The 22,852-nt window shown below is 43.4% G+C and overlaps 1 protein-coding gene across 5 annotated transcripts in view; it reads left to right on the top strand.

Annotated features, from left to right (window-relative positions):
• GPAM (glycerol-3-phosphate acyltransferase, mitochondrial) overlaps positions 1-22,314 on the top strand; it is a 50,237-nt gene extending 27,923 nt beyond the window's left edge. For 2 of the 5 annotated variants that reach the window (XM_028730285.2, XM_028730286.2), the window contains exons 18-21: positions 873-1,013; positions 1,919-2,108; positions 2,227-2,285; positions 4,103-7,087. In XM_028730285.2, the coding sequence (XP_028586118.1) occupies positions 873-1,013; positions 1,919-2,108; positions 2,227-2,285; positions 4,103-4,219 (507 nt within the window). In that variant the 3' untranslated portion in view covers positions 4,220-7,087. Of the gene's footprint in view, positions 1-872; positions 1,014-1,918; positions 2,109-2,226; positions 2,286-4,102; positions 7,088-22,144 lie in introns of those variants that run through there. The other 3 variants (XM_077930235.1, XM_028730287.2, XM_028730289.2) reach the window with 3 other exon arrangements.
• Positions 22,315-22,852: the final 538 nt, after the last annotated feature.

Here is a 22,852-nt window from a genome sequence, read left to right as displayed (position 1 = left end):
CTGAACTCTGTTCCACTGGCATACAGAAAGTACAGTGGTGCCTTGGTTTTTGAGTGTCTCAGAAGCCAAACATTTCGGTTTTCGAATGCCGAAAACCCAGAAGTAATTGTTTCCATTTTCAAATGCTTTTCGAATGTTGAACGGTCTTCCGGAACGGATTACATTCGACAACTGAGGTACCATTGTATTGAATACAACTCACGCTTGCGTGTGTTTCTCCTATGTGGGAATGGCCATTTCATTGTGATAGACTTTTATTTATTTTGCCAGCGTAAACAATAGAAAATGAACTCAGAGATCAACTTACTGGTAGATTCATTTAGGTGTTGTTTTTTGTGTGCTACAAGTCTAAACATACATTCATGAAAATGACAATTTAGCTAAAACCAGTAGAAGCAACAAGAGGAGAGATATCTCTTCTATACTCTGAGGGCTCCTAAATGCCCTTTGAAGCAGCACTCCCTTTGCTTGTTGCAGGGAAACGAGAATGCTTCCTCCCCCAGGCAATATTATGAACGTCATTGCTCGTAGTATTTTAGTGCTTACTCAGTGGTTAAATTCTCCAGAGTTCCTTTGGGTCTGATACAGAAGTCTCTGGGAGCTGTAATATTCAAAGTTGTGTGGACTTGCTTTTGTGAAAACGATTGTTAAGGGAATTAATTTGAAGACTGTCGCCTTGGGCATCTTTTTTGGAAATTGAGATTGCTTTATAGGGGAAATAAAGGCTTGCCTTCCCTTTGCTCCTTTGCCACTGTATGGGCTCTAAAAATCCACACAGTAGCTGCTCCAGGGCCACCAAAGCAAAAAAATGGTTAAAATGCAGTAGTTTTGGTGGGTGCCTGATGCTTACTGCTTTGCATTCCTCTATTAAGCAGGATGAGCAGGAGGATATTAGTCCTAGCCTTGCAGAGCAGCACTGGGAAAAGAAACTCCCAGAGCCATTATCTTGGAGGAGTGACGGGGAGGATGAAGACAGTGACTTTGGCGAAGAACAACGAGATTGCTACTTGAAGGTACTGCATAGGCCGTAAGAGCACATACTGTTCTGAAGTGCTTCATATTCATAGCTGTGCTGCACAGAATGAATGAGGGAGTTTGAAACTCAGGCTTTGAAAATGACCTAGCGGATTTATGATGCCATCTGTTTCTGTGGTCTACAGTCCCATCATTGGGTTGTTCTGGAGCGCGTTGAGCTTTTTGGCCTCCTGGGATTTTTCCTACTTTGGGTTCCTCTAACCATCCCTCCGTCTTGTTTCTCAGTGCTTTATTGTTGTTACATAGCCATCATAATTAAGCAACTCAGTTCACTAATATGTATATAGATCAGGCATCCCCAAACTCAGCCCTCCAGATGTTTTGGGACTACAAATCCCATCATCCCTGACTACTGGTCCTATTAGCTAGGGATGGTGGGAGTTGTATTCCCAAAACATCTGGAGGGCCGAGTTTGGGGATGCCTGATATAGATAATGTGCACCACTTGCTATATTAGTTATGGAATGGGAAATAGATCCATTACAACTTTGCTGCAATATTGCATAATGCTTCAGTTCTAATGTTGTCAGAACTGGGCATAGCAGTCCAAACCTATGACCTGCCCTGCTGTGGAGGGGGTCTGGATGAAGTGAAGGTGTCCCTCCTCCCAGCTCTATTGGCAAGGAAGCCCCACCTACAAGAAATGCCCCAGTGCAGGCAGTAGCTACCACTGGAAAACCCAGAAACAGAGCAGGGCTGGCAAAGACCTGCTGGCTCTTGAGCAGGCTCTGCTGTTATCGCAGGCCTGATCCAGGCCTCTTGGCTGCAGCAAAAAGCCGTTGCTTCTCTTGCCGCCTCCTGCCTGGGCTGGTGCGAGAGACGGGACTGGATGTTGGTAGCTTGAGTGACAGTTATTTTTCCTTTCCTTTCTTACCTCGCACAGGTGAGCCAGTCTCAGGAGCACCAGCAGTATATCACCTTCCTTCAGAAGCTACTGGGACCATTACTGGAGGCGTACAGTTCTGCTGCCATCTTCATACATAACTTCAGCGGTCCTGTCAGGGAATCGGAATATCTTCAAAAATTACACAGATACTTAATAACACGAACAGAAAAGAATGTTGCAGTATATGGTATGTCAAACAGCTGCTTTCTGTGGAGCAGCCTTCCCTGTCTTTCAATATATTCTTATCAAAGTTTCCTGTATTCAGCCTGATATGTGTTTATCTGCCTGCCTTTCCATGTTTACAGCTGAGAGTGCCACCTATTGCCTTGCAAAAAACGCAGTGAAAGTCTTTAAGGACATGGGGGTAAGTGTTATGTTAGCTTCAGGCGCCTTACAGCGCAACTAAACTTACGTATTCCTGTTAATGAGACTTCCTTCAATATGTGTATCGAGGGTTGTAATCTTAGTCCTTAAAAATGGATAATGTGATGTGATATCGTAATTTAACCTTTATTTAGGCTACAGGGCTGCACTAAGGCTCAAGAGATTAGCCCATTATATCCAAATTGTATTATCCCAATGTTCCTGTGGTATAAGCAAGGTGCATGATGTTAAACATAACTGAACATGAACAGTAGTACTAACTTCCTTGCTTGAGGAAAGTCTGTGCCCTATGCAAAAGGGTATGTGTAAAAAGAAAACCCCTGTAATATTTTATTTTTTCATTAAATATTTTATTTTTTAAATATACACAACTGAGTCCTACAACAATTAAACTACACATCTCTGCAGATGTGCACACCCCCATTGTACACCTTTCAGACATTGAATTTCTTCTTCCTTTACCATATCAATAATGCTTTTGAAGTGCTACCCTTTTACTCATTTAGAAAAATGCTGCTATGGACCTATTTGAAAATGAAAGTTTGACCTTCACGGCCTCTTCCTGCATTTCCCACTTGTTGCTAGTACCCAAATACCATAACATCCTCCAGTGATATTCTGTCTAGATGCCGGGTGATAGCCACTGTCTCTGCCTCAAGAAGAGTACTCTTGCCTGCTACACACCTTGCTACATTAATATAAAAACTGAGCATCTACTTTCTAATATCATCAGCACAAGAGTAAAGCATCTCATTTGAGGATGTAATTATTGCAGTCCTGCATAAATGCATCCCCTGCAATCCTCTCTCCAACCCACAAAAAGTATGTGTGGGTCGTGGTGGGGAGATGGCAAGAATGTGTCATGTTCTAGATTGGTGTCCACACGTGTCCCAGGTCAGTGTGACATGCATTGTTAGAGACATGTGCCAGCCTGCTACCCACCTATGAAGGGGTTCTGAGAAGGATATGAATCAGTCCTGAAAATCTTAATGACTGGGCCACTCTGGATTTAAGAAAGCACGAAGACATGTTCTGAGTTCCTTTGGACGTTGTTGGTTTTCAGCATGGTTGCGTAGACTAGTGTGCTGTTCTGGAGTCTCTAATATATAGAACGCTCAAACAAAAAGCAGTTTTGATGCCACATTTTGTTCCAGACAAATCACAAAAATCACAGTCATATGGCTTGTCCTTTTTTCTCTCCCCATATGGACACTCAGCATATTCCTTCTTTCAATGATGTTAACCTATCTACCCATTCTATAAATTCGTTTGTAGTATTGGTATTTATGGCAGGGGTGCAGCCAGCATTACCGGTGGTCAGTGTTGATGGGATCTGCAGTCAGTTAACAGTTGGAAGGTCATAGGTTTTCCACCCTGCCATAAATATCCAATACGCCGCAACATTTGATGTTGAATTACTCATGTCTAAGAGCATGACTAACAGAGCTTGCATACAGTACTAGTTTTAAAGATGTGTTGAAGATGGGCTAGATTCAGACGAAGCTCATTCACACATTTTCGTTGTGAGTGCTTTTTCATTTGCAAGAATCAGTTGCAAGGGCTGTTACAAATGGTGAGGTATGTTTATAGCCTTGCCGATCAGGAAAGTTGTTGCAGCTGTTACTGCTACACTGTTACTGCACCAGTGGATTACTTTTCTGAATGGGAAAAGCAGCCCAAGATAACATGGCTGTAGGAGAAACAATTTTGCTGAACAGCTTTGGTGTGAACTTTGCAAATATGTGGCGCTGCTGGAAGGTGCTAGTGATGAAACACACTTTTACATTTCCCTTTTAGGTATTTAAGGAGACAAAGCAGAAGAGAGATTCTATTTTGGAGCTGAGCAGCACTTTTCTACCTCATTGTAATCGGCAAAAACTACTAGAATTCATTCTGGGATTTGTTGTACTGTAGAACATTTCGGGTTGACTTTGTCTGCCAGCAAGAAGTTGGTAGACTTGGAGAATGTGACCCAAAGCTTCGGGGCTTTTGCTGCTTCCATAATGTGTATAGTGCCATTTGTGGGTAAGGCTTTATCTGACCCAAACCACTGGAAGACAAGTGCCTTCATACATATGCATGTCTGGAACTACAAGATTTGGTAACCAAGTCAAACACAACATCTTGGATGCAAGAGAAGAGCCATTAATGGGAAAAACACGCAAACACACACACACACAGACACACACTAGTTTTTACATGTATCCAGTGTTACATTTGTTTCAAGACTAATGACTGTGACAAATGCACAAACATATATACCAGCAATCTGTCATTTTAATACATCAGTTCTGAATGTCATTTAAACTCCATGTAATGTGGGAACTTTGCAAAAGCCTTGTCAACAAGACCTACCCATTGGTCTCATTATTTCAAACTGTGAGAATTTTAGGAGAATTGAATGCAGGTTGTCTTTTTTCTGTTGGTGGTGGGGGGGGGGAGGTGTTTGATGTGTGTTGTTGATTACTATGGCAACACGCTAAATAAAATAAGACTAACTGCCAGTATCTTATTAAGGATCAGTTGACTAACTACCAGTGACACAGTGGCAGAATGAACAAGTATTATTAAGATATATTAATGGAGAAGTTACACATTAGAATATTAAATATCTGAATCACTAGCATTTTGCACCCAAATTGCAAAAAACACTTGACTTTTACTTTGAACCAGAAGGTTTGCATCATTTCGCTACTTGCTAGCATATTGATCTCTAAAATGATTATAGTCTGAGCTCTCTAAATTTCAAAAATAGCACTAAAGTTGTTTCATAAGTTAACTAGCTCATTCCAGTCTTGACTAATTTTGAGTGGGAGAATGAGTCTAGAACATAAAAATCTTGCAAGCATAGGCTATTCAAGTAGATGCATAACATGGGCATGGAGGTCTAAGTTATGATAGATTCATATTGCAATCCTCTTGGGTAATAGTATAGAAGGCAATGATGTTTCACAGAGTGGATTATCACCAAATTCACTCCTTTGATAAGCAATAAGCATGGCATTTTTATTAAGAGAAATTGGGTATCTCCCCCATTTCTCCTTGTATTACTAACAACACAACAATCCTTTCCTTTTCTCCTTTTCTGTTTAAAGTTGGGAGCTTGATCATGAAAATACCTTTTAGCTGCCAGCTTTTTAAAATATCTTTTTTTAAAAGCATGCCGAAGTAATAACAGCACTGCATATTAACTCCAGCACAGAACTTCTGTGCCGTTTTAGACTGCGTGTTTACTCCACGTTTGTTAAAAGTAATGTTTTCTATAACTCTGTTTATGGATTAAAACAATTAATGGATCACAATATTTTTGTCAGTATTCCCATGCAATTTCCTGTGAGAGGAACTGCTATGCATGTTTCCCAACACTAAATAGGTGCTTTGAATTTTTTAAAAGATGAATTTCTGAACCAAAGTTGCATCATATCAGTGACAGCAGCGGGCAGCAAGTGTGAATAAAGTAGTTTGTTCTTTTACCATTTCCAGTAGAATAGCAGCTGAAATGAAATCCATTTGTTCTAATAAAGCCAACTAGCTACTTAGAGCAATTACATCTCATCCTTGCTAATGTGCACTATTTGTTTAAAACTGAATGTATTCTCCGAGTAGCAATTTTTAAAGATTGTTGATGGCTTCCATTTTAAGGTCAGATAAGTAGGTGCTTGTAAATAAATAACTTTCCCTTGTTTTACCATGCTTCAGTGAACATTTTGGTGTATGCTAGAATGAAGATTGTGTATTTAAATAAATACAACCAAGCAATATATTGCAGATGATGCTTGGCTAATTTTAACGAGAATGTTCTGCCTAATTTTAAAGCAATGAGGGGCTGGGAATTAGTTTGAACACTAGAAAGTAAAATAGCTTGTTGTCACTAACGATAATAACTTACTACATTATTAAAATGTTTCTGGGGTACAGCAGTGTGCATTTGAGTTGTGTTGGTATGTGCAGTACATTGTAATGGCTGGATGTGAGAGGGTGTTTTTCAGCGTAGGCTTCATCAGCAGAGAGACTTTGCATGTGCGGAAATGTCAAGCTGTGAATATTATGCTGGGAGGGGGACGTGGCTGTGCACCTACTTGCATGTGGGCTGGTTTTGCTTTTCCGCAAAGGTAAAGCACAAAGCTCTTTTACAATAATGCTACTAAATAAAATTCTGCCTTTCTGGGGTTTAATCCTACAATCTTTCTTGCTGATAGGTATAAGGCAAGGTTTTTACTTACGTTTTTAAAAGTAAGATAATCTGATTCTGGATCTATAATAAAGCTAGTTACATTTTATCGCAAGTACAATTGCAACTTGTACTTAGGGGAGTGTAGCTGTAGAAGTTAGTATAAAGACCAACATTCCAACTTACATCACTGGACTCTTGCTTGTTGGCTAATATGTAGAATTTGTTCTCCCTAGGGAAAGGGTAACATTACCTTTTATAATCCCATATGAATGATTTCTTAAGGATATACAGCTTTCCTGCCACAGTAACTATTGCATTCTAATGCTTTACATTCTGAAGTGCAACACTTTGGTTTTTTTAATCTATTGCCTTGCCTGTACAGATTTTGTTTTTTTTAAAAAAAGTATTTGCATGACATTTTCAGCCATAGAAGGCTTGAGGAGAAGAGTAAAATACTGTAGCTGCTCTATAATTTTGCTTTGTGAAGCCAGGCACTGTCTTGAAGAATGTTAACACATTTCTTTTTCTGTTTAACATTTCCTTCTGTACCTCTTGTAAGAAGCACAGAGCTGCAAAGTAATTTTATTTTAATAAACAGTTTGAAATTGTGTTGTTGTGATATCACTTAAGAGATTACAAAGAGCACTCCTTGTTCAATCTCTGAAGGTTCTCTCTAAAGCATAGGTTTGCATAATCTCACACCAGTTGTGTCTATGGGGGGGGGGGTGAAATCAGTCTCTGTTCAGTGGCTTGTAGACCACTCATTGCTACTCTGCTGTAAAGAATTGACTTAATCTATACTCATCTAAACACACTATTTTCTTTACTTCAACAGAGGACAGTTGTATTTTTCCAACAATGAAAGCTTGATCTGATTTGTCTTGTGTAGGAACTAAAATCCTACATACTTGAGGGTAGGTTAAGGTTGCAGCTCGTAACAGGGCTTTTGTAAGAGACCCGATGCTTCACAGTGAGGTGCTGGTTTCAGCTCACCACATGAGAAAAACTTCTTAAAAGGGGGAAATTTGTCACCTGTGCACAGGGCTTTGCAAATGCTGCACAGCAGCTGATAATTGAGGTCTGCAAACCCCTTTTGGCCTTGCCATGCCTTTACCTGATGTCAGGAGGAGGAGAGGTGGGTGTGGCTTGGCCGGAACGGCCTTGTGGATCAAATGGGGACACTTGGTGGGCATAATTAGACCCATGGGCTAGAGAGAAATTGGTCACGAATGACTCATGATTTTCTTGTTCTTTATCAACTGGTTTTGCTTTGGAAGGCTTTGGCTATGCCTGCACCCATCCACTATCCATCACAATAATTCTCGAATGAAAGCTTGGGTACAGAATGAAGATTCTATTATTGCCAATGGCTTACGTAAACCCTCCCCCTTTCAATTGACAGTGAGTGCACATTCTCTTCTATGTCAACATCTTGCACTTTCTAAATCTGCTTGCCTGCAAGATGTCAGATGAAGGAACTTCTAATCTTTCAGTCTTCGTGTAATTCAGTTTTGTTCTCAGTGGTATTTTATTCAACAGGTTTGAGATCAGTCAGAAGAAGGTGCCGTTCTTGGGTACCGTTGTTGGTATGATGCTTATTCTGGGAAGCGTGATGAATGGTATGGTACTGAGCCTTCTATCAAAGACTGCAGTGATGTGATTATAGTGACTGTCATGTAGCATGCTGTTGGAATTTTCATAGATAAGGAGATTTAAAGCACTTATTAAAAGCATTATTATGAGGCAGAATTTAAAAACATTTCTGTTTACGAAGCAATTCAGGGCTGGAAGACACCCTGAAATCACTGATTGAGAGACTGTTTTTAGCTTTAAAATAAATAAATAATAATGATACTTGTATCACTGCCTACTGAAATGTGCTAGAGCCATTTCTTCACCTGTGTTGTAGAGTCATGGTTCTCAAAGTGTGAGATGGGTCTTCCGAAGGAAACTATAGTCACTGCAGCAGGGAACAATAAATGGTGCTGATTCTTGGTGCGCTAATAGCATCTGGGCTCTTCTTAGAGCAGGGGTCAGCAACCTTTTTCAGCCGTGGGCTGGTCCACCATCCCTCAGACCATGTGGTGGGCTGGACTATATTTTTGTTTTGGTGGGGGGGGGGGAATGAACGAATTCCTATGCCCCACAAATAACCCAGGGATGCATTTTAAATAAAAGCACACATTCTACTCATGTAAAAACACCAGGCAGGCCTCACAAATAACCCAGAGATGCATTTTAAATACAAGGACACATTCTACTCATGTAAAAACACACTGATTCCCAGACCGTCCGTGGTCCAGATTGAGAAGGCGATTGGGCCGCATCCGGCCCACAGGCCTTAGGTTGCCTACCCCTGTCTTAGAGCAAACAAGACAGGTGAGATGAAAGACACAGAAGCTTTTCCAGGCAGAGCAATCCTGTGGGGTTTGGGAGGAGGTGGAGAGTCCATGGCAGAGAAATCAATGCTCTGCTGAGCTCACAGTAGCCTGAGCAGAGAAGGCTGTCTTTACCCTTTCCCTCTCTTTCTGTACTTGGTCTTTCATCTTCTCTTCCTCTGCTTTTTATTGAAGGCTTTAGATGCTCTGTCTCCACAGCTTCTATGTGCTGATGGTGCCCTTTCCCACCCAATAATATCTGGTTTTATCCCAGGCATAGGCGCCGACTCCATGGGGCCTGAGGGGGCCCGAGCCCCCTCAAAAATTCGTTTGGGGGGGCTCCGCCCCCCAATAATTTAAGAAAATTATTAGTTATAGGGGGTGGGGTTGCGGGCTCTCGACCCATCAACAATCTCGAAGCGGGGATTCCCCCTAGCTCATTAATATTCACCGCCCACGGCGGCAGCCAATCGGCTGCCGCAAAGGGCGGGCCCTCACAGGTTCACCCCGGTATGGGCCCCCCCAATATTTTTTATAAGTCGGCGCCCTTGATCCCAGGCATCCCCAAACACAGCCCTCCAGATGTTTTAGGACTACAATTCCCATCATCCCTGACCACTGGTCCTGTTAGCTAGGGATGATGGGAGTTGTAGTCCCAAAACATCTGGAGGGCCGGGTTTGGGGGTGCTTGTTTTATCCCCTACCACTGGGGTGGGAATGGTGGCAGAGAAGCTTTTCGCTACAACAGGGAGACCTCCAGCAGCAGCAGCAGAGAGGAATTTGCAACATCCACCAGCTCAGCCCACCTTTTCAAGTCTAGTACATTGAAAAATAAAGTTACACATAAGCACATAAAAGAATACGCCCAGCAACTGACATCAGTAAATGCTTTTAAAGGTGTATCTATGCAGAAGGCAGGGTAGTTTTGCTGAAACAGGCCAATGGTATTTGCTGCCTTGCTGTATGAATGAGGCCACCAAATGAACACAGAATGTTGTGGAACATATGGAAGGGCAATGGCTGAGATTTTTCAAAGCCATTTGGAAAGGATTTAATTCTGCGCTTCTCATTAAGCTTAATGGCAACTGTGTCTGTTTAAAGGATCTGCACAATTATCTTTTCCCTAAGGGACCTTCGATAGAAGGGATAGAAGGGAACAAGACAAGGGAGTGGGTAGCGGGCAGTGGGGAAGAGGAGAAACAACATTGTAGGCATGTGCAAGTTGTTAGACGAGATCTGATATTGGAGGGAGTGGGTCAGTTGTGGGTTCTATAAAATAAGCAATGAGGGGAAAAGTGGGTGGATTGGAGAGCTGCCCTTGGTGCAAGACTGAGCATGTGAACCTGAAAGGGCGATCAATCTTAAGCTTACCTACTGAGAAGCAAACCACATTCCATTCAATGGAGTTGACTTCCAGGAAAATTTGTATAGCATGGATGGGGAACCTGCGGCTCCCTAGATGATACTGGGGTACAGTTTCCATCACAATTGCCCACTAGCCATGCCTGCTGAGGCTGATGAGAGTTGGAATTTGACAACATCTGAAGAGCAGCTGATTCCACATTAACACATGCTAATTTAGTTGGCTATTTAATTGTGCTCCCTTGCATTATTATTATTATTTGGGTTATATGCGGCACAAGACTTTGGTATTTTAAGCAGAAAGTAGCAGTTGAATAAATCCTGAACTGACCTTTCAAATACATAGAATATTTGAGAACTGATTTGTTTCAAAACTATAAAGATATTGTTACATAACCTTTTTTTGACTTCGCCTTTGGTTTTTACTTATCCATGGCATTTGTGAGTGGGTGGGATGTTTTATTTTAGTTTTTAAAAATAGAATTGTCTTTTTTATTTTTTTAAAAAGCTGATTTTAATGTTGTTTGTGTTTGTTTGAGAGCCAGTGTGGTATAGTGGTTAAGAGCAATAGACTCGTAATCTGGGGAACCGGGTTCGTGTCTCCGCTCCTCCACATGCAGCTGCTGGGTGACCTTGGGCTAGTTACACTTCTCTGAAGTCTCTCAGCCTCACTCACCTCACAGAGTGTTTGTTGTGGGGGAGGAAGGGAAAGGAGAATGTTAGCCACTTTGAGACTCCCTAGGGTAGTGATAAAGCGGGATATCAAATCCAAACTCTTCTACTTCTTCTTCTTCTTGTTTGTTTGTTTAACATGCTTTGAATTGCTTTGTGGCAAAAAAAGAGCCCCTAATACATTTAATACATAATAATAATAAACAGCTGTAAAATATAAACAGTCCATTTTTTTCTAATTTGGGACAGGCAGGAGTGATTTGCATGGGTGGCAGCGGGGGAGGGGAACAGTTGGAGGGCAAGCAGAGCTGTTGTTTGTTTGCTTTTACAATTTATATGCCACCCTTCACCAAAAGACCACAGGGGAGTTTACAGCATAGAACATAATAAACAATATATGCTCATACATAATGCAATGCCCATACAATACAAAAAGTTAATAACAGTTATATAAATACAATGCATAATAATAAGCAATGCATAGTAATAAATAATAAGAGTACATAATACATAAGGAACACATAATGAACATATTTTAAGCAGCAACGTCAAATTGTACACACCATCACCCCAGCAATAAACTCCACAACCCCTCATAATGTAAGATAAGTTATTACCTACTTATCCTGAGTGCAAGAATAAAACATAATACATATTTAATAACAGCAACCTCCTGAAAAACATGGGAGGGGAGAATGAGAATCAGAATATCTAAAGTGCAGAAACAGTGTAAAAGAGCATATCCTTATCTCTGAACAAAACTACATCTTAATTCCCCCTCCATCCCCACAGAGAATGATAGTTCAATCCTTGCGTTTGATACAGAACCATCCCAGGGGCAATTTGAGGGGCGAAGCCATGGGAAAAAGCAAAATCAGGGGCATGTTCATGTGAGCAGCTTAAACCGCAGTGAGGCCATCTCCCTCCGCTGTGTTTCAAGCTGGTGTTCACATCAGAGAGGGGACAGAGATGACTTCACCTGAGGCACATGACCTTTTGGGTTTCCCCATCCCTGAAATCTCCCACCCTCCAGAACTCCTATTCATGGAGGTGTTAACTTCACACCCAGTTTACTAGTGGGAAGAATGTGTCCGACTACAGATAAATATGGATTACAGCCAATTGGATAAATATGGATTACAGAACTGGGTTTCAAAAACTAGCAGTGCGGCCACAATGGATGTGGGGTAACCAGCAATGCAAAGATACACTAAGTAACCCCTCCCCCGGCTGCTGACTCCCTCATGCAAAGGATTCAAATGTCTTGAAAAATGCTATCAATTTGAAAGTGCCAATTTCAGCACAAATTAAATGGTGCTCACTTTTGAAAACATCTCGTGACTTTTTGAAAATAAAGTTCCTAGGGTACTTATGTGGTGTGCATTTACATTGTTTAGTCATTTGACAAGAAGGTAGGTAAAGGTAAAGGACCCCTGGATGGTTAAGTCCCATCAAAAGCGACTATGGGGTTGCGGTGCCTATCTTGCTTTCAGGCCAAGGGAGCTGGCGCTTGTCCACAGACAACTTTCCGGGTCATGTGGCAAGCTTGACTAAAGCGGTTCCGGCACAAAGGAACACCATGACAGAAACCAGAGTGCATGGAAATGCTGTTTACCTTCCGCCGCAGCGATACCTATTTATCTACTCTCACTGGCATGCTTTTGAACTGCTAGGTTGGCAGGAGCTGGGACAGAGCAACGGGAGCCCACTCCATCATGTGGATTCGAACCGCCAACCTTCTGATCGGCAAGCCCAAGAAGCTCAGTGGTTTAGACCACAGCGCCACCCGCAAGTACAATGGGAGGGGAGGGATACCCTCAGGTAGCTTGAGCAGCTTGACCACCTCTCCCCAGAAAAATGCAATAGAAAGGTGCAGTTCAGGGCTTTATAAAAGCAAGCATGAAAGCTCCATGGTTTTCCTACCTCATATGAAATATTACGTTGTGACAGCAGCACAGATCTATGTGCCAATTTAAACATTGAGGCTGCATGGTTGTAATTTAAAAATCGCTTCTGTGTGGTCTGTGTTCCATGGAGGCAAAGTAACTTTTGAACTGGATTTTGATGTGAGGTGGTTGAATTGTTTGATAAGTATCCAAAGCAGCTCTGGACCTTCTTCAAGGCCGTTGTTGTCATGACAACATTTCTATCCTCCCTTTGGGGCTAAGTGGAGAACTGGGTCCAGGTTTCCCCAGTCCTAGTGTGATACTGCCCTATCCAAAGCATATTTGATGTGGCTTCCCCCAAAGAATTCTGGCAGCTGTAGTTTGTAAAGGGTGCTGGGAACCAGACCTCTGTGAGGGGTAAACTACAGTTCCCAGGATTCTTTGGGAGAAGCCGTGTATGTTAAAGGTCTGGTGTAGATGTCACCATTGCTGGTCATTTACTGCACAAATCCAGTTAACTTAAGTGAGAAGCTAATGCAAGAGACATCACCCTACCCATACAGAGTTCTAACCATGTTAAGTGGATGTGATCAATAGTGGACGTGATAAAGCCTCAGTTGGTCCTGTGTAGGTGGAGCTGAAGTGGTGAATTAGGCACAAGGTGGCCATGATAGACTCATGGAGAGAACAAGCCCCCCTGTCCCCAGGGGTGAGAGAAGGACATCCTTTAAGTGGTGGTAGCAATGTGAGGTTGACTATCCTCATTGCCAAGGCAGAGATACAACCAGGGGACAGGGAAAGTGATTTGTGATCTTTTCGTATAGTGGCTCAGGTAGTTCATCTGCTATAGTAACTGAATTAAACACAAACTGGCCATTAATATTTCAGAGCAAAAGATAAATGCTAGCGGAGGAGTTAAGAGTAATTTGTCCATCACTTTTAGTGATTTAAAGATTAGTCGCAGCAATGCACTGCAAGATCCCCTGCTCTTTTATTAACACCTCCTTGCTTTGCTTTATTAAGAAATCTGATTGAAATTCCGCCGTTGATTTCATCATTAAGTTCCAACCTCGAAGGGTGAGAGCTACTGAAAATTCCTGCTAAGCCAGAAAATGACTCACTCTGATACATTCGAATTGTCTAATGGTTCCCAAGAGGTCATTTCTGGCTCTCACTTTTTTAATGGTTAGAGGATACAGAAACATTTTATGCATTTTATGCAAAAGACAACAGACTTTAACTGGACAACTGGGCATGCCCTGCTGTGTTTTACTGTTTTGTTCTTGTCACCGTCAACAGCATTGCACAAAGCATATAAAAAGAAAATGTATTGTTCAGGTTGTCAAACATGTAACCGTACCATGCCAATGCTCACTGGATCGGATCACATTGCTAGGTTAAGTACATCAAAGATTGTGTTCAGGGAAATGGTCCATTAGGAGGCAGCAGCAAATGCTTTGCTCGGTTGAATTCTCCTGCAGGTCTGCTCCCAAAACCTCATGTCAGTACATTGATATGGAGTCTCTCCATGTCGGAGGCTGCAAGCGATGCCTAAGCCATCAAGCTTTTCTCCTGTTCCATCTCCTAGTCTACTTTGGGTTTACCTTGAGTAAAAGTTAGTCAAATGCAACCCTTTGTAAGTAATGTAGAATTTATCAAGAAGATGGTTCAGCACACATCCCAAAGGCCACATGTAACACTGGTCCTGAAAGACCTATGTTGTCTCTCGGTACGTTTCCGAGCAAAATTCAAAGGGTTGGTGCTGACCTTTAAAGCCCTAAACAGCCTTGGCCCAGTATACATGAAGGAGCGTCTCCACCCCCATTGCTCTGCCCAGACACTGAGGTCCAGCGCCGAGGGCCTTCTGGCAGTTCCCTCACTGTGAGAACTAAGGTTACAGGGAACCAGGCAGAGGGCCTTCTTGGTAGTGGCACTCACCCTGTGGAATGCCCTCCAGTCAGTTGTCAAGGAAATAAACAACTATCTGACTTTTAGAAGACATCTGAAGGCAGCCCTGTTTAGGGAAGTTTTTAATGTTTGATGTGTTATCGTGTTTCTAATATTCTGTTGGGAGCTGCCCAGAGCGGCTGGGGAAACCCAGCCAGATGGATGGGGTATAAATAATAAATTATTATTATCTTATTTTTTGACCCTCAATGCCTTTTTTGGGTGGCCCTCAGCAACATCCCACCCACCCCCGCCGCCCTTTCAGAGCCAGGTAGGTGGAGTGCTGGGCTTTGGAAAGGAGGTGTGAGAGTTAGCCTGGTTAGCGCTTTCTCAGCTTTGGGAAGGAGGTGGGAAGGCTCTAGAACCTGCCAGAACCTCATGGCTCCTTCCCAAAGCCCAGTGACACATTTAGCTGGCAGCTTGAGGGCTGTGCGGGGCCATGGGAAAGCCTTGGGTACCAGGGGAAGTGCAAAAAAAGAGGGGGAAAGGAGGAAGCATGAGTATGGGGTGAAGGTGACAAGGGGGAAGGGCAAAGCAGGGCTACAGAACAGAAGAGAGAAGTGGCTTCGGAAATAGGGTTGTGAAGGTGAAAAGTGGGAAGATTAAGGATTCTATGATTCTGTGATTTGATTTATTATATTTCCATGCTGTTTTTCATTCAAATAAACCTCAAAGCGGCTTGCAAACAGGAAGCAACAATAACATGGCAGAATATCAAAAACACAGCATAAATCATATGGAACAATGTAAAAATCATCAGTGAACCAAGTACAGTCTATAAAAACTGTTAACAAAGCAGCTACTGAAAAATAAGCTAAGCAACACCATTCAGATGGGATAACATGGGAGTGGTGGAGGGATGGGGATAGAAATGTGCTGCGGAGAAGCTCCTGGTGTCACAAGTAACCTGTTAGTTGTTTCAGATGCCACAAGATAGTGGTTTTGTGTGCGTACGTGTATTCATTAATACACAATATTGAGACAACATTGGCTTAATTTTAATTGTGTCCACTAGGTGGCATTGCAAGAACATACACAACCAGTCTCTCATTTATAAAGGCAGTATGAGCACATGACGAGATAAAGGCAGTATGATTGCCTCCATCCCAGCCCTTGGTTATCTCACAGGTGATACTTTTGCTTTATTCTGTATTTTCTTTTTTCCTGTCTGTTATTGTCTTTATTGATCTTGGCAATACCGCAATCAGGCATCCAATCAGAGACCCCTGACGCCTTCTCAAATTCTTAAAAGTCTGACACTCCCCTCCCTGCGAACCACTGCAAAACCCACAATATAAATCAACGTGTTGATTTTTTGCTGGCAATCACATTCAGAGCAGGTCAGAACACGCATGGAAAGGGTCCACCGAGATTTTCTTTGCCTGCCCCATTGAGTAGCTGTCCTTTGGCAAATGCCGAAGGGGCTCACTGAAGGCAAGGCAGAGAGAAGAAAAGGTTGGGCCCCATAGATCGGGTAGAAGATACAAGGGGGGGGGGAATGGGGTTTTGTGTGTGTATGGAATAAAATAATTGAAGACCACAATTTGGGGAGCTTAAGAGTTGAGGTTCAAATTCTATCTCTGCCTTGTACAGTCGTACCTTGGAAGTTGAACGGAATCCGTTCCGGAAGTCTGTTTGACTTCCAAAACGTTCAGAAACCAAAGTGCGGCTTCTGATTGGCTGCAGGAAGACCATGCTCACCCATGGTCTCCTTCTGCATGTACTCCAGCAGCAAATTAGAATAATGGTAGAATTGGAAGGGAACCCAAAGAGTCATCTAGTCCCTGCAATTGTGGGAGCAGGAGTGGGCTTGGGGACTCCTATGCCTTGGCACACAAGGGCACAATACACACGATGTGACTCAGGAGATCCATCTCTTTCAAAAGAAACCTATAAAACAACCTCCCTACTCCAACAAACAAATATGTGCCCATTGCTACTAGCCTTGTTGGAGAAGTAAAATTCATATAATAGAGGTATACAATACCTAACTCTCCCTACTATTTGGAGCCTGTTGGTGCTCAAGTCAACACATCACTCCCAGAAGAGATGCGTGGCTCAGGTGCACTGCAAGCCCCGCGGTGAGTGCCACCCGGCATTTGTCACCCCCCCCAGGTGACACCTGGGGGGGGGGCTTGCCCTCACCCCTTCCTCCGCCCCTGAAGCAGTCAGGAGGAGCTTTGGGTGGGTAGAACCAAGGGCTGAAAAGCTTAGCAAGGTGTCCTGGTGGCACCTCAGCTGTTTGGAGGTGTCAGAGTGTTGGTGGGATCCTAGTTACTGGGACATTGGGTGGCTCCTGATTGGACAACAGGTGCCCCTCATGTCTTTTTTTGGAAACACCAGCTTCCACCACTGTGGCTCTAGCAGTGTGTACTTGTGGACTCCTGAGAAGGTGAAAGTAGAACAATCAACTTTTATAAGCATCAATGGCATTCTGAAATTTGTGGTTAGAATTGCTAACCTGTAGGTTATTGGCGTTCTGTAACAATGAATGCAAAAGAGTTTCCAGGAAGCAGCAAGTATTTCTCACTACCAGACATATATTATTGGTTTGGTGGCAGCAGTTAGAAACCTTTTGCTATTGATTTGGTTTGGGAGATGGAAAAATGAGGTGTCAGTCGGCAGAAACTGAGCCTTGATGCCAAACATCATTTTAAAACGTTGTTTACTGTTTGGGTAGAGCCAAAGTTCAGAGTTCTCTTCAGCTGCCAGTTTTACAAAATGGCCACTGCCCCCTTGAGAATATCAGTCTATTTCAGAATAAAAAACAACAACAGCAACCGATGTTCTGGCTGCTTTTTTCTCCCCCTTCAGCCTGTGTAGGCAGGTAAAATTGACAACTTGTGCTCTTGGCCAATGAGTCAGACATTAGAAGGGAGTTGCCATGGCCTCAAGAAACAAGGTGACCATGAAACATATTGTTGTGGTGTCAATCAATCCCCATTCTAAGTGACAGAATCAAGATGGGAACATTTGTAGTGGGCAGTAGCTGGTTCTTGAAAATCATGTGTATCTAAGAATATTATAAGGGCTGCCGTCCTGCAGGGGTAGCCTGATTTCATTTCATTGGTATGGTTCTTACTTCTGCTCTGGCAAGGCATGCAGTGAAAAGATTGTTTTAAATTAGATTGTTTTAGAAGAAGATTGGACGAATTCACAATATTACCTCTTGGTTCAGAGGCTATATGGCTCCGAACATCAGTTGCTGGGGAACAACAATATGGAGAGGACTATTGGCCTTATGTCCCGAGTTTCTAGCGATATCTGATTGGCCACTGCGTAACAAGATGTTGTGGTCTGATCCATTATGGCTATTTTATGTTCTTATGTTCATGTTGCTTTTCTGTTTTTGTTTTGCTTTTAAACCTTGGTGATGGTTCTGTGAGCTAATAAGAGGCTTTAAAGAGAAGTGCCAGAACTGCATTTCCAAATGCAGCATCTGCTTTTACCAGAAAGCCTGGCGGGGAGCAGGCTGAAGTATCAAGAGCAGTTGCTAGGTAGTATTGACTGTGGCCAACTGAGAAATCTGCCCTGAATAATTAACAGGCTCAGTGACGTAAATGGAAGCTGAGTCAATTAGGGCTGGGCAAGCAGGCGACACCTTTGAAATTCATTATCTGGGCCTCTGGGAAGCAATACAGGTTACGTAAGGCAGGGAAACGATGGACCGTAGAGAGCAGCCAGCATGCTCAAACCTACCAGCATCCAGTTTCATGAGGAAGGAAGCATGGATCAGCTCGAGCTGTAGTAGCCCATTTTATAGAAAAGAAAGGATAATATAATATTGTAAGTCTGTAGCAGACCGAAGGCATTCACATTCACAGCCAAGTGTGTCCTTGTTCCCTTTCTCAATGGGAGTTACTTGGGCTGCACCCTAACAGGAGTTTCTTCCAAGGGCAAGGATAGAGAAACTTTGGTCTGCCTCAATCACTGAGGAGCGATCTTCACCCTGTATCCTGAGTTATGTCTTTGCTGTCTAATGGCTTCTCTCTCATATCAAAAATCTTGTGCTGAAATGGGATTCCTAAGTTTTGGTTCCACAGCCAGCTTGTCTTCCTCTTGAGCTAGGGCTCCTCTCTTTTCCCAGAGCAAGACGAGGAGGAGGAGGATCCCAGTGAGGGGTGTAGCTGGGACTGGGAAACACCAGGGCAAGCAGGGGATGGGGAAAGAGAGGTTGGTGTAGGAAGTACTCACAGGGTGATGGAGGATGAGGAGGGGATGGGGTCAGTACACAGGAGCAGCAGGATTCGTCAACAGAGCCAGAGGAGCCCCTGTCACCACAAACACAGTGGGCTCTGAGGCGTAGGGAGCAGCGGGAGGGGTGCTATTGGAGGCTGAGGCAGGCAAAAGCCCACAGCACAGCTCCCTGGCTGGCCAGGTGGGGCTCGCTAGCTCTGAGAGGAGGGGTGTGATTCCTCAGTTGGAGGAGGCTTGGAACAGGTGAGAGTCACCTGCCTCGTCAAGCTCAGATGCTGCAATCAGCTGCACACAAGGGAAGTAGAGCTGAGGTGCTGTGTCTGCTCAACTGCCCATGTTGATGGACCTTGGCTTGGTTGCTCCTGGACCTCTGTGGGGTTGATTCTGGACTGTATCCTGACTGCTGTACTTCAGACTTGATTTTGTCAATTAACTGTGTTTCCTGACCTTTGGACTTTGCACACTGACTTGCTGCCAGGTAGGCCAGGGGCTCCGGACAGGTGCCCCTTCTGCTGATAGCTTTCCTTTTGGATCTAGGCTGCTTTACTAGTTTTGGCATGTGTGTTTGCTTTTGGGAACCCATTGTAGTTCCAGGCTTCTCTTTTTTAAAGAAAACCAGCCTCTGGATGGTTATAGCTGGGTTTCGCAGTGGGGACTTGTAGAGGGGACTTGTATTTATACCAGAAGATAGCAGCCCCAGTTTCTGCTTTCTACAGATGTTAAACTGAGGCTTATGGAGTGTTTATGTTTTGTGAGTTCAAAACTGAGGTATAATTTGTACAAGGAAGCTAGTGCTTTTATCCACTAAGATGTGCTTGTTGCCATTAATTCTTCGTTACTTGAGCGTGAAATGTCATGTCAGATTAACTTTTTGCCTAGATCTAGCAATGTTTACTAGACTTAGCCCACCATGGTAGAAGGGATTACATTGGAGCTGCGTATAATCCAGAGCACTGGCACTGTCTTCGGATTGTGCTGTTCGTTGGGAGTCTGGTTACAGCTAAACTCAGCCATCTGCATATTGCTTATCTGACAAGAACTCTGGCAGCAAATGAGCGGCAATCATGATCATATCTGTGGGAAGCATGGCAAAGAGGAAATTGGATTTGGCAAGACCAAGCGAGAGACTGAATGCTTTCCCTTAAAGCCTAATGGCAACAATGTACAAAACAATGTTCTAAGGGGTGGCAGGGAAAGAAGAGGGGAGCATCTTTGCTTCCATTTTGAAGTATGGCTGGAGATCAGGAGTGTGCGAGAAATAATTGGGTTTGGACTTGCTTCCCCACCACAAATGTGAAGCAGTTGTTGCGTTTGCAGGAGTTTTGTGGGAATGAAGTGACACTATAGCAACAGAGGTTGTTTGTAACTTTCCCTCCCACGCAGAGATATAACTGTCACCCTCCTCCTCCAGCTCCCTTAAAGCTCTTTCGCTTCTCGGCATCTTCCTCCAGCTACTTGGTTTGGCAAGCATCCCTAAAGGACTTGCTCATTCACAGATGCCTGTCAGCAGCTGCTCAGTGGTGCCATGTGGGGTGCCATATTATATCTCTCAAAGATATGTGTATCTCTCAAATTCTGCTGTAGGAGGGACTCTGTTTTAGCACCACTAAAGCTCAAAGTTTCTGTGGCAGAATTCACCAGTTTTCCATAGCCATGACCCTTATTTAGATTAGAGAGTTAGACTTTGACTGTTTGGAGGCAGTTTCTAAGGATAGTGTGGCTTCAGGAGAAGATTTGTATTATGTTCAGGCATGGTGTGAGATACATAAGGATTGCAGCATCTTTTGGATTAGGTTCAATCTACATATAATTGCCACTACTCCAAGGGTAGCCAATGTGGTTCCATCCAGCTGTTATTGGACTGCAACATCCACCAGTCATGGTCAATGGCCAGAGAAGACAGGAGTGGCAGTTCAACAACAGCTGCAGAGCACCAAATGGATTTCTCCCGCACTATGTGGAGGACACCTGAAACAACTTCCATCATGGGAGTAGTAGCTCTATGTAGCAGCCATATGGGCAGAACAGCTTGCCGCTTGGATCACCCACATCACCTGGAGAGCCATGCATAATTGCTTTTGCCATTGTATTCCTAGACAACTGAGCCTTCATAACAATGGTCCTCCACTAATATGTGTGTTTCCCCATTACTATTACATTCCCTGCCACAAATTTCTGCGTCCACTGCCTGTGGTCAGGGCATGCATTTTCTGGCAAGGCCTGCAGGTATGACTAATGACCCACAAAGTGGAAAACAAACGATGGGCAACAAAACAGCATACCTGTCACCTGTGCAGTTACCATTTGCATTCTGTTCTGTCTGCTATCGTACCTGCAATACTGCACCCAAAGACTACTAGGTCCAATAAGACTGATCTTACCCTTAAAAAACATGTTTTATTTTCCAAAATATGACTTCAGGCTGCTGGACATGTGTTTGTCACTCCCAGGCAGCAACTCCTTGGACAAAACAGGCTATTCTGTTAGCAAAAGGGTGGGATCTAGACTTCAAAAACAGGCCTCAAGACCTGGTGGGTCCTGGTTTGTTTAGCATTCATTTTAGCCTTAAAACCTTATCTTAAGCCTGTCAAAGTGAGGATACTTCCATGCAGTGACTCTCCATGCCTTGGCTAAATCGAGTACAGATGGTCATGTGGATCCACTCAATCACATGGAAATACTTAAGCCAGGGAGTTTCTAGAGCAACCTGTCATTATGGGAGACTCTCTGTTTTGGAGGACCCTTGTGCCAGGTGCTCCAGTTAAGGGCATATGAAGTTGCCCAGCTCTGGGGATTTCAGCGTGAAGGTAGCTAAGAAACCAGGCTGAACTGTCAACAACACTTTGCCCACCAAAGGGCATTGTCTTTTCACACAGCCGTCTGCCTCAAGCCCTTTGGTGTACAAAGAAAGGGAGAGAGTGGCAAGCTACACTGTTAAAGGCAGCTGTCTTCACACCCTCCACTCTGCTCATTACAGCTGCTCAGCAGGAGGCCGGCTGCTTTGGAAAGCCTGGCCTCACACTTGACAAACCTGCCTCAGAGAATATTAGGGAGATGTGACACAGAGGCATTATCATCCATCTTGTGCTTGGAGGTTGCCTCAGGCTGATGGTTGAATTATACCGTATGCTTTTATATCATCTGCATTAGTCATAGCTGTGATCTGGATTGTTTCCTCTCTTCCTCAGCATGCCATATCCCTCTTTCCCTGTTTCTTCTACAGAACAGATTTAAAGAGGCTAACAAGCCAGTGCCGCTGCGTGAAATTATTATACACATATCCGTGCAGTCAGGTTTCGACATGAGGGAACCTTGAAACTTTCCACGAGACAATTGCAGCTTAAATAGCTGCAGACCGACGTTGTGACGATGGAGGAGAAACATCCTACCGACTTGTTTATTCACACACACACACACATATATATACTGATAGGAGGTTATTGAAATGGTTTAGGTACTTCTAAGATTACAAGAGACAAAATGAAACAGAAATTCGGTACGTCTGACACACCTGGATTACTAGCAAGATATGAAAGGATGGCATTTCAAAGCTGTCCCTCAAAACTAAGGAGATGAAAGATGCTTCATAACAGCTGCCAGCACCCTTATTATAAAACAAACCAAAGTACAGTCCAGCAAACATTGGACCATTTCAGCAAATGGGACACTACTCCATTGACATCAATATGTCTCCATCCAGCCCCAACCTGCTTGCCTTCTTTCAAAAACTATATTTACTAGTATATCTCTTACTATAGTTAAGGAGAGTCAGAGAGTCAGGAAGTGATAGCAAACTTCGGTGTTGCCTCCATATTTAGGGGTAGTGGTGGTGTCCTGCTTATTGGTTCAGCAGGTCCAAATGCTAGAAATTTGAATCTCTAACCATAGCTTCCTGCTGTTCCTCTACCACTGGTACAAAAAGTGATCCATT

Source organism: Podarcis muralis, chromosome 6, assembly GCF_964188315.1.
Source record: "Podarcis muralis chromosome 6, rPodMur119.hap1.1, whole genome shotgun sequence".
Lineage (NCBI taxonomy): Eukaryota > Metazoa > Chordata > Lepidosauria > Squamata > Lacertidae > Podarcis > Podarcis muralis.
Note: the sequence above shows the minus strand (reverse complement) of the source record. Positions and strands in the feature narration are given on the sequence as shown.